Source organism: Leucoraja erinacea, unplaced genomic scaffold, assembly GCF_028641065.1.
Source record: "Leucoraja erinacea ecotype New England unplaced genomic scaffold, Leri_hhj_1 Leri_147S, whole genome shotgun sequence".
NCBI classification, from domain to species: Eukaryota; Metazoa; Chordata; class Chondrichthyes; order Rajiformes; family Rajidae; genus Leucoraja; species Leucoraja erinaceus.
The window spans coordinates 83,684-96,241 of record NW_026575759.1 but is presented as its reverse complement, the minus strand read 5'-3'; the positions used below and the strand labels follow the sequence as shown (position 1 = coordinate 96,241).

General features: G+C 47.5%; 1 protein-coding gene across 2 annotated transcripts in view; it reads left to right on the top strand.

Moving 5' to 3' along the window:
- The window catches only part of LOC129715884 (butyrophilin-like protein 2), a 42,105-nt gene extending 35,864 nt beyond the window's left edge, over nucleotides 1-6,241 (top strand). For both annotated transcript variants that reach the window (XM_055665774.1, XM_055665775.1), the window contains one exon: nucleotides 2,964-6,241. In XM_055665774.1, coding sequence (XP_055521749.1) covers nucleotides 2,964-3,502 — 539 coding nt within the window. In that variant the 3' untranslated portion in view covers nucleotides 3,503-6,241. The remainder of the gene's footprint in view (nucleotides 1-2,963) is intronic.
- Nucleotides 6,242-12,558: the final 6,317 nt, after the last annotated feature.

Below are 12,558 nucleotides of genomic sequence, written 5' to 3'. Positions count from 1 at the left end.
CCGATGGTAGCGGGGAGATGAGTGTGTGGCCAGGATGGTGTGGGCCCTTGATGATGCTGGCAGTCATTTTGAGGCAGCGACTGCGATAGATCCCCTCGATGGTGGGGAGGTCAGAGCCGATGATGGACTGGGCAGTGGTTACAACTTTCTGCATCCTTTTCTGTTCCAGGACCAGGGCGGGATTTAGCTATAAGCTAGACAAGCTTAAGCTTAGGGCCTCGAGGTCTAGGGGGGCCTCCGGCCAAGGCAGGACACCTACCGTTCACTCTGGGCGGGCCCCCCTCTCTATCTCTCTCTCTCTCCATCTCCCCCCACTATCCGTGTCCGGGCCGCCGGGCTCCGCACGCTCCTCATCCGCCGGCACAGCAGACCGCCTTGCACATGCGCATTGCTGCGGCCTGCACGTCCCCTCCCCCCCCCTGCACATGCGCACAACCACGGGCCAGCACATCATCGGCCGCCCTGCGCATGCAACGGCAACTGGTCGGCGCTGGGCACTTTCTCCCTCGCTTTGAATTGTGGGAGATTTGGCCGCCATTGCTGTCCGGTCGCTGCCTCGCCGCCAGGGCTGAAAACCAACGCCGGGGGGGGGGACCTCACAAGTGGAACAGCTTCGGGCCTCTCTTCATCTAAATCCGGCCCTGTCCAGGACACTCAAGTTGCTGAACCAAGCCACGATGCAACCAGTCAGCATGCTCTCTACTGTGCACCTGTAGAAGTTCGAGAGAGTCCTCTTGACATGCCGACTCTCCGTAATCTTCTCAGGAAGTAGTGGCACTGATGTGCTTTCTTTACTACTTTACAGTATTATGTTTTAGAAGGGCCTCGACCCGAAACGTCGCCCATTCCGTCTCTCCAGAGATGCTGCCTGTCCCACTGAGTTACTCCAGCATGTTGTGTCTACCTTTGATTTAAACCAGCATCTGCAGTTCTTTTGTACGTTTTGGTTTAGTTCATTATTGCCATGTGTACCGAGATGCAGTGAAAACCCTTTGTTGCATCCGACCCAGTCAACGACAATACATGATTGCAATCAATCCTTCCACAGTGTACTGATGCAATATACAGGGAATAACATTTAGCGCAAAGAAAAGTCAATAGACAATAGACAATAGGTGCAGGAGTAGGCCATTCGGCCCTTCGAGCCAGCACCACCATTCACTGTGATCATCCTCAATCAGTACCCCGTTCCTGCCTTCTCCCCATATCCCTTGACTCCGCTACCTCTACCTAAATCTCTCTTGAAAGTATCCAGAGAACCGGTCTCCACCGCTCTCTGAGGCAGAGAATTCCACAGACTCACAACTCTCTGTGTGAAAAAGTATTTCCTCATCTCCGTTCTAAACGGCTAATCCCTTATTCTTAAACTTGCCATAGAGGGAGTACAGAGAAGGTTCACCAGACTGATTCCTGGGGTGTCAGGACTTTCATATGAAGAAAGACTAGATGGACTAGATGCTTGTAGACGCTAGAATTTAGAAGATTGAGGGGGGTTCTTATAGAAACTTACAAAATTCTTAAGGGGTTGGACAGGCTAGATGCAGGAAGATTGTTCTGGATGTTGGGGAAGTCCAGAACAAGGGGTCACAGTTTAAGGATAAGGGGGAAATCTTTTAGGACCGAGATGAGGAAAACTTTTTTCACACAGAGAATGGTGAATCTGTGGAATTCTCTGCCGCAGAAGGTAGTTGAGGCCAGTTCATTTGGCTATATTTAAGAGGGAGTTAGATCTGGCCCTTGTGGCTAAAGGGATCAGGGGGTATGGAGAGAAGGCAGGGATGGGATACTGAGTTGGATGATCAGCCATGATCATATTGAATGACGGTGCAGTCTCGAAGGGCCGAATGGCCTACTCCTGCACCTATTTTCTATGTTTCTATGTCTATGTAACTGTGTGGCCCCTGGTTCTGGACTCCCCCAACATCGGGGACATGTTTCCTGCCTCTAACGTGTCCAAAATGTTAATAATCTTGTATGTTTCAGTAATATTCCCTCTCATCCTTCTAAGTATACAAGCCCAGCTGCTCCATTCTATCAACATATGACAATCCCGACATCTTGGCCCTCTCACCCTAAAGCTGTACCCCCACCCAAGTCACACTAGCTTCTCATATTCACACTACAAACAGCTTACAATGGCCTGTTCCCTTTATGATCGTTACTCTCTCTTGAAAGCATCCAGAGAGTTGACCCCCACTGCCCTCTGAGGCAGAGAATTCCACAGATTCACAACTCTCTGGGTGAAAAAGTGTTTCCACATCTCTGTTCTAAATGGCCTCCGATGAAAGACAGTTCAAAGGATTCTAGTGAGGTAGATAGTTGCTCAGGACCACTCTCCAGTTGTTGATGGGATGGTTCAGTTGCCTGATAACAGCTGGGAAGAAACTGTCCCTGAATCTGGAGGTGAGTGCGTTTTCACATTCCGTACCTCTTGCCCTGATGGGAGAGGGGAGAAGAGGGAGTGATCGGGGTGAGACTGGGGGAGTCTAGAACCAGGGGCCACAGTTTAAGAATTAGGGGTAAGGCATTTGGAACGGAGACGAAGAAACACTTTTTCACACAGAGAGTGGTGAGTCTGTGGAATTCTCTGCCTCAGAGGGCAGTGGAGGCCGGTTTTCTGGATGCTTTCAAGAGAGAGCTAGATAGGGCTCTTAAAGATAGCGGAGTCAGGGGATATGGGGAGAAGGCAGGAACGGGGTACTGATTGGGGATGATCAGCCATGATCACATTGAATGGCGGTGCTGGCTCGAAGGGACGAATGTCCTACTCCTGCACCTGTTGTCTATTGTCTATTGTCTATTGATCATGCTGGTGGCCTTGCCGAGGCAGCGTGAAGTGTAGATGGAGTCAAGGATTCTGTGTGTGATGGTCTGGGCTACAACCACAACTGATTGGAGTTTTGATTTGAAATTCATGTTGATTGTTTCATCCATAATCAGCTGTAATTAATTTTGTTTCCCAGTCTCCATACAGCTCGACACTGAAGCAGGGCTCACCCAGCTGACGGTGTCTAAGGATGGGAAGAGCGTGACTGCGACGGAGATGGAGAAGAATCCTCCCAATCAATACGCCATGGTTAAAGCCTGGGAATGTGCGCTGGGAACCGAGGGCTTCTCCTCGGGGAAAAAGTACTGGGAAGTGGAGGTGGCCGGGAATCGCAAGTGGACACTGGGAGTTGTGGCGGAGACGGTGAAGAATACAGGAGAACTTGAATTGAAACAGGAGAACACGGTCTGGACCATCGGGCAATCTGAGAAGAAAATCCAAGCCAACCTTGCCGAGCCCTTGGACATCACCTATCATGAGTTTCCCAGTAAGATTGGAGTTTACCTCGATTACGACAGTCGGGTTGTTTCATTTTTCATTGCAAACAGTAAATCTTTTCTCCACACATTCACTGAGTGCAAGTTCACCGAGAAGGTCTACCCATGTTTCCACACGTCCCATGCCAACAAAATGTTGAAAATCTGCCCCTTGGATTCGCCCGCCAAAGATTCTTAACAAAGCAGTCTTAACTCAGCATGGCTGAGTGGCAGCCTGGCTTAAATGTTTCACTACTGCCAATTCTTCACTTTACTGCCAAATATCTTCCTTAAATGCTTTAATGAACAAATGAATGAAAACTCTATTGTCACAAAAATGCTGGTGAAACCCAGCCTGGAGTCGAAAGATGTACGTTAAGGTTCAATAGATTCACTTTAAGGTAATTCAACAAAGATTCATCAGACAGATACAAGTGATGAAGGAGGGTCCAAATAACTTCAAGTAACCCTTGCGTTCCCTCTCTCCCCCACCAGTCATCGTACTAGTTTCACTGTCGTCCTGTTCAGTTTCACCCTCTGCATAACTCATTATCATCTACCCGACAGCCAACAATGGACCATTGTGGGCTCCCCTTTCCCTGATCGTCATTGCTTTTTGCATATTTTTTATTCATTTTTTTCTGCTATATTTATCGTTTCCTTTTCCCCCGACTCTCAGTCTGAAGAAGGGCCTTGACCCGAAACGTCACCTATTCCTTTACTCCAGAGATGCTGCCTGACACGCTGAGTTACTCCAGCATTTTGTGTCGACCTTCAGTTGAGTTTAGTGTAGAGATACAACGTGGAAACATGTCCCTCGGCCCACCGAGTCTGTGCCGACCAGCGATCCTCGCACACTAACATCATCCTTCGTACAATAGACAATAGGTGCAGGAGTAGGCCATTCAGCCCTTCGAGCCAGCACCACCATTCAATGTGATCATGGCTGATCATCCAATCCAATCCAATCCAACTTTATTTGTTAAGCACTTTAAAACAGCCAAAGTGCTGTACAGAAGAATAAACAAGACATCATAAACAGACACCATAACAGCTCACATGAGGCGCAAAAATTACATATGAAATACAACAATAAATTAAAAGACATAAAACATGAGTAAAAATAATAACCACGGAATAAAAGCAATCAAAAAATAAGAAATTAACTCAAGTAAATAAATAAAGTCGACATCTTACTGGGTATCAAAGGCCACGGAGAAGAGATGGGTTTTAAGAAGTGATTTAAAAACAGACAGAGAAGAGGCCTGTTTAATGTGGAGAGGCAGATCATTCCATAATTTGGGTGCCGACACAGCAAAGGCACGGTCCCCTCTGAGCTTCAGCTTAGTTTTAGGCCCACTCAGGAGCAGCTGATTATCTGACCTGAGAGAGCGGGCGGGTGTATAAGGGTGTAGAAGCTCAGATAGGTAGGGCGGGGCAAGACCATTCAGGTATTTAAAAGCAAATAAAATAATTTTAAAATGGATCCTAAACTGAATAGGCAACCAGTGGAGTGAGGCTAAAATGTGCGAAATGTGCTCATGTTTACGTGTGCCAGTTAAAAGACGTACAGCTGCATTCTGTACCATCTGGAGACGGGCGATGGAGGACCCACTAACCCCCACATACAGTGCATTGCAGTAATCCAGCCGAGTGGTAACAAAGGCGTGGATTACCGTCTCAAAATGCTGCCTTGACAGAATTGGCTTTATTTTGGCCAGCTGCCTCAGATGGAAAAAACTTGATTTAACAACAGCCTTGATCTGATTGTCAAATTTTAGCTCAGGGTCCATTTTAACCCCTAGGTTTGTGATGCTTGGTTTAATATACTGGGCCAGGGAGCCCAGATCTACAGGGGGGACCCCAGTGGTGCCACCAAAAACCATTACTTCCGTCTTTTTATCATTAAATTTAAAAAAGTTCAGAGCCATCCAGGCCTTTATGTCATTGAGACACTCAACTAACAGTCCGACAGAGTGTTCATCATTCTTTTTAAGAGGCACATAAATCTGACTGTCGTCTGCATAAAAGTGGAATGAAATTCCGTGCTTCCTTAGTATGGAACCAAGTGGCAGCAAATAGAGAGAGAAGATCATCCCCAATTAGTACCCCGTTCCTCCTTCTCCCCATATCCCCTGTCTCCACTATCTTTAAGAGCCCTATCCAGCTCTCAAACGTCACCTATTCCTTCATTCCGTAGATGCTGCCTCACCCGCTGAGTTCCTCCAGCATTTGTGTCCACCTTCGATTTTTCCAGCATCTGCAGTTCTTTCTTCAACCATTTAGCCACAAACCTGCACGTCTTTGGAATGTGGGAGGAAACCAGTCACCCTAACGTTATCTTAGCGAAACTTTAGAGAACTGGGGGGTGCTATTATTTCAAGTATTTAGGGTTGATGTTACTAAGTGGATGTTTAATCTGCCTGCCTGTCATGAAAATGAGTGGGCTGGGGGTCTTTGTTTCAGAATAATGGGGCGACTGTTTAGATCTGAGTGTCAATTTTTGCACTCAGTGAAAATAATACTTTTGAATTCTCTGCTCTCAGGAGCAGCGAATATTCAATTATTCTGCGTATTACATTTTTTTTAATACAATTAAACATTTTTCAATAAAAATCAATTTAAAATATGAATCTTGTACATATTTTTAATTTCAACATTAACCAGTATGTCAAATTGACACGTCTTTCTCTGCCAGAAAATTGCTGGCATCGAAATTCAGTAATATTTTTTCATTGAAAATTTAAGATTTACATGTTTACTGTTACTCTGCATGTGTAACAGAGGGATCCTAATAATGATTTGTATTTTATTCAGTTGCAGCCATTTGCAGTTGAACCGTATAAGTATTATGCATTTGCATTTGAAACCGTGTTTTTCTATCCTTTGAGGAATATTATGTATGTAACTAAAATTAAAAATGTCATCCAATTTGAATTTAGATGTTGCTTTATTGCATTTATCATCCACAAGATACTAGAACATAGAGCGTGGGTTAGTACAGCACAGGAACTGGCCCTTCGGCCCACAATGTTTGTACTGGACATGATGCCAAGTTAATCATCATGACCCACATGATCCATATCCCTCCATTCCCTGCATATTCTTTGTGCCTATGTGGAACACCACTATTGTATGCTTCACCGACCACTCCTGGCAGCGCACCCCTTTCTGCTTTCAGTAAAATCTTAGCCGGCACATCTTTAAACGTCTGAAGAAGGTTCTCGTCCCAAAACATCACCCATTCCTGCTCTCCAGAGATGCTGCCTGGCCTGCCGAGTTAGTGTCTATCCTTTAAACTTCTCCCCTCCAACCTTAAGGCTCGCTCCTCGATTCTTTGACATCTCCATTATGATATCTTTATTAAATGACCAACTTGGAGAGGAGAGGCAGCATTTGGGTTCTTCACTCTCTCCCTGGCCTCCAGGAGGCGAGAAACTGCACCGACCCTGGTACGGCTCGCGATCACCACCGTCTGGTCGAAAGCGGAACTGCAACAACAGTGCAGACAACAAGCTGCAGGCCATTGACATATTGAGCAAAAAAAACCACCAAAGTGCTGAAGGAACTGCGACGGCGTGGCCCCCTTGCCCCCCTTCCTCCACCCTTGTCGTTTACCAGTTCCACAGCAGTCTGAAGATGGGTCCCGACCCAAAACGTCACCTATTTCCTTCGCTCCATAGATGCTGCTGCACTCGCTGAGTTTCTCCAGCATTTCTGTCTACCTTCGATTTTTCCAGCATCTGCAGTTCTTTCTTAAACAGTTCCACAGCTCTCCTCAGGTAATCCCTCTTGAGATCACCTTCCCCAGCCAAAAATAAGTGAGTTCGGTATTCCAACTGCGCATGCCCAGGTCATAGGTCACTCGCTATAAACATTCTCGGCAGCCGTGCTGCGGCGTTGTGGGTAGGCCTGCTTTACGTTCGGGGTTGGGACGGGGTCTCTGGTGCTGCTGGGTCCCCGTCCCCTCCTGGGGGGCCCGCCCCTGTCCAGGGCAGGCGGGGGCGGTGGCAGACCCCAGACATGCAGCCTGCGCGGGAGGGGGAGAGACACTTGCTCCAGCTGTCAGTTGTCCCGGCGGGTGCAGGCAGAGTTGAGCTGGGGTTGGTGCTTCTCCAGGTACCTGGCACCCCCATTCCTCAGATTAAATATATTTCACCATTTAAATCATGGGGGACTCCAGAACCAGGGGCCACACACAGTTTGAGAATAAGTACAGAGGAGATTTACTAGAATGTTGCCTGGGTTTCAACAACTAAGTTACAGAGAAAGGTTGAACAAGTTGGGGCTTTATTCTCTGGAGCGCAGAAGGTTAAGGGGGGACTTGATAGAGGTCTTTAAAATGATGAGAGGGATAGACAGAGTTGATGTGGACCAGCTTTTCCCTTTGAGAATAGGGAAGATTCAAACAAGGGGACATGACTTCAGAATTAAGGGACAGAAGTTTAGGGGTAACATGAGGGGGAACTTCTTTACTCAGAGAGTGGTAGCGGTGTGGAATGAGCTTCCAGTGGAAGTGGTGGTGGAAGGTTCGTTGGTATCATTTAAAAATAAATTGGATAGGCATATGGATGAGAAGAGAATGGAGGGTTATGGTATGAGTGCAGGCAGGTGGGACTAAGGAAAAAAAGTTGTTCGGCACGGACTTGTAGGGCCGAGATGGCCTGTTTCCATGCTGTAATTGTTATATGGTTATATGGTTAATAAGGGGTAAGCCATTTAGAATGGAGACGAGGAAACACTTTTTTCACCCAGGGAGTTGTGAATCTGTGGAATTCACTGCCTCAGTGGGCGGTGGAGGCCGGTTCTCTGGATACTTTCAAGAGAGAGCTAGATAGGGCTCTTAAAGATAGCGGAGTCAGTGGATATGGGGAGAAGGCAGGAACGGGGTACAGATTGTGGATGATTTGAATGACGGTGCTGCCTCGAAGGGCCGAATGGCCTCCTCCTGCACCGATTGTCTATTGTCTATTGTTTCTTAAACGTTGCGATAGACCCTGCCTTGATCAACTACCTCCTCTGACAGCTCATTCCATACACCCACCACTCTTGGAGTGACACAGTCGCCCTTCACATTCCTATTGAATCTTTTCCTTCGGTGACTTGGAATAATATTTGGGAGAGAGAGGGAAGAAAAAGAATCGATTGTAAAGATGACAGGGGATGAAATGACCAAAGTTCAGTGATCAAAGGCAGTCCCCTCCAGAAAACATGAGTGTCAAATTTGTGGTCAATGTGGTCATGAAACAACCTTCAAAGTGAAAGGAAAGGATATTCCAATGTGGAGGTGTTGAGTATGGTGTGACTAGTTACGTTCTCTGGGGCTTTTATGATGGGTGGGTGTATTGTGTGGTTTAGTTTTGAGATATAGCGTGGAAACAGGCCCTTCGGCCCACTGAGTCCGTGCCGACCCATACACCAGTTCGACCCTACACACTCTGAAACAATAAGCATAAGAGTAATAACCTACAAACCCGCACATCTTTGGAGTGTGGGAGGAAACCGGAGCGCCCGGATAAAACCCACGCGGTCACAGGGAGAACGTACAAACTCCCTATAGACAGCACCCATGGTCAGTATTGAATACAGGGTCGCTGGTGCTGTACAAAATCATCAGAGGAATAGATGCACAGAGTCTTTTACCCAGAGTAGGGGAATCATCAGAGGACACAACAGGTGGGTGTATGGAACAAGCTGCCAGAGGAGGTAGTTGAAGCTGGGACTATCCCATCATTTAACAGTTGGACAGGTACATGGATAGGACAGGTTTGGAGGGTTAGGGTCCAAGCGCAGGCAGGTGGGACAAGGGTAGCTGGGACATTGTTGGCCAGTTTGGGCGAATTGGGCCGAAGGGCCTGCTCACGCTGTTATAATCTATGACTCTATGACTATGTAAGGCAGCAACTCTACCGCTACACCACTGAGCCTCTGAAGAAGGGTCTCGACCTGAAACACCATCCATTCCTTCTCTCCAGAGATGCTGCCTGCCCCGATGAGTTACTCCAGCTTTTTGTGTCTATCGTCGGTTTAGACAATAGACAATTGACAATAGGTGCAGGAGTAGGCTATCCGGCCCTTCGAGCCAGCACCGCCATTCAATGCGATCATGGCTGATCATCCCCAATCAGTACCCCGTTCCTGCCTTCTCCCCATATCCCCTGACTACACTATCTTTAGGAGGCCTAGCTCTCTCTTGAAAGTATCCAGAGAACCGGCCTTCTAAGAGGCAGAAAATTCCACACTCACAACTCTCTGTGTGAAAAGGTGTTTCCTCATTTCAGTTCTAAATGGCTCATCCCTTATTCTTAAACTGGTCCCTACTTCTGGACTCCCCCAACATCGGGAACATCCTGCCTCTAGCGTGTCCAACCCTTAACAATCTTATATGTTTCAATAAGATCTCCTCTCATCCTCCTAAACTCCAGAGGATACAAGCCCAGCCGAGTGTACAATCCCACCTTGTGCCGCTCCCTCAATAGCATGCCCTTCCTCAAATTCAAAACTGCAATATCCAGGTGTGACAGTCCCGCTTGTGCCATAAGGGGAATGTTTCCATAGAAACATAGAAACATAGGAAATTAGGTAACCTTGTGAACCTGATCATCCAACTCGTATCCTGCACTCCCTCTCAATAGCAGCCACAAGGGTCCTCTCCTCTTAAAATAGCCAATAGGGACCAAACCCTCTGTGGCTGCACACGATACTCCATCTCGGTGTGGTCTATCCAGCTAGGGACCCCTCTTTCCAGACCTTGTGGCAATAAGGGGACTGTTTCCAACAGTTGGTTCTGCCGGTCACAATACGCAGAGATTGATCAATTGTTTGAAAGATACAGCGTGAAAACACCTTGCGGTACCCCACTAGTCACTGCTTGAGCCTTGGTACCCCACTAGTCACTGCTGGCCCCAGCACCGAGCCTTGCGGTACCCCACTAGTCACTGCCTGCCATTCTGACAGGGACCCCGTTAATCCCTACTCTTTGTTTCCTGTTTGCCAACCAATTTTCTATCCATGTCAGCACTCTACCTCAGTATTTAGCCCAATATACGGGATGTCCCAGCTAATACGGGACAGTTGGCAACCCTACGTGACACCAAACTAAACTAAACTAATGTTTACCCCTTTGCAGGTGGCCTTGTGATCTACTGGATCTTTAGTTACTTACTTCCTTACTTACTTTCTGCCCCTCCTGGCATGTAGACAGCGACCTGTCCAGCACGGGAGACCTTAACAGGAGACGAATCTCTCGCTGGCATAGCTCCTGGGGTCACTGAGACACACAAGCTCCCCGACCACAACAAGGTTGCAATCCAACGGGGAGAATCCTTAGTTAGCTCATGCATTATCCCAAACATCTAAGCAAGCCCAGTCCTGTTCTATAAGCTGAAATGTATGCATATGGCTGTTAGCTGACAACTCCATTTTAGCTGACACACAGTTTCTTTGAGCCCTTCCTTGTGGTGGGGTGTGGACCCAATGCAGAACCAAATTAGTGAGGGAAAGGGGAAGTTCACATTTAACAGGAGGGGGCCAGTGAGGATGTGTCAAAGAGCGGAGAGGAAATGGATAGTAAACTGGTCTGAGGAGACTGATCAGAGCCATAGTCATAGCTTCACACAGCGTGGAAACGGGCCCTTCGGCCCATCTTGCTCATTCTACACTAATCCCACCTGCCTGCATTTGGCCCATATCCCTCTAAACCCATCCTATGCCTGAAGAAGGGTCTCGACGTGAAACGTCACCCATTCCTTCACTCCAGAGATGCTGCCTGTCCCGATGAGTTACTCCAGCAGTTTATGTCCATCTTTGGTTTAAACAAGCATGAGCAGTTCCTTCTTGCACACTCTCCTGTCCATGGACCTGTCTAAATGTTTCTTAAGCATTACTGTAGTAAAGTCAAGTCAAGTCAAGTCAATTTAATTTCTATAGCACATTAAAAAAAACAACTCTCGTTGACCAAAGTGCTTTACATTGGTGGAGATACTAACGTTATACAACACTGGTTCATAGATTAAGTACATACATCACTACATACATATAGCCCTACCTCAGAGGACGTTAAGAAAGGCTTGGGAGTAAAGATGAGCTTTAAGCCTCGACTTAAAGGAGTCGATGGAGGGGGCAGTTCTGATGGGAAGTGGGATGCTGTTCCACAGTCTAGGAGCTGCAACCGCAAAGGTGTGGTCGCCCCTGAGCTTATGCCTAGACCGCGGGGTGTTCAGTAACCCCAAGTCGGCCCATCTGAGGGGCCTGGAGGTGGAGTGGTGGGGGGTTAGGGGGTTAGTAAAGGAGGGTTTGGAGAGTCATTTTGGGCCTGGAAACTAAAGTGAAATGCCAGACCCGTGGAGAGACACTAAAAGCTGGAGTAACTCAGCGGGTCAGGCCACATCTCTCGGTGATGCTTCAGGCGGAGAACCTGCTTCGGACTGAGAGTCAGGGAAGAGGTGAAACAACAGATATGAAAAGGTTCTCTCACAGATAATCTCTGAACCAGAACAGACTATTATAATTATTATTGGACCATATGTGTTTATTTATTGAGTATGTGTGCATGTGTATACACACACAAACATTTTTTTCTCCCGTGATGTATTATGTTTACATATCCTGTTGTGCTGCAGCAAGCAAGAATTTCATTGCCCTATCTGGGACACATGACAATAAAACACTCTGGACTTTTAAGGGTGGCACGGTGGCGCAATGGCAGAGTTGCTGCCTCACAGCGCCAGTGACCCGAGTTCGATCCTGACCACTGGTGCTGTTTATGTGGAGTTTGCACGTTCTCTCTGTAACCCCATGGGTTTTCTCCAGGTGCTCTGGTTTCCTTCCAAATTCCAAAGGCGTGCGGGTTTGTAGGAATATTGGCTTCTTCTCCTTTTTCTTCTTCTTCTTCTTGCGAATGAAACATAAATTATACCAAAGGAATAGTTTTAGATCTCAAGCCGGGTGTTGAGCAGCCAGGTTGTTGTCTCTTGGCGTCAATGTCTGCCTGGCCCCGACACAGCTCCATGTGGTGGGTGGTAGAGCGGGCACCCAGAGACGACATGGTTGGCTGTCTGTTGTTCTGCTCCACATTCACAGGCTGGGCTCTGGCGGAGGGAGCCCCCATCTCCACATGCTGGAATTGAAACGCCCAACTCCAGTACCAAGTCTGTTGAGCTTCACCCATCCACGCTCCTCTGGGGAGCTCAGACCCTGGACAGCTTTTATCTGGTGAAGAGATGTAGGTGTGTAATGGAGATGAGGTTGCCTTCC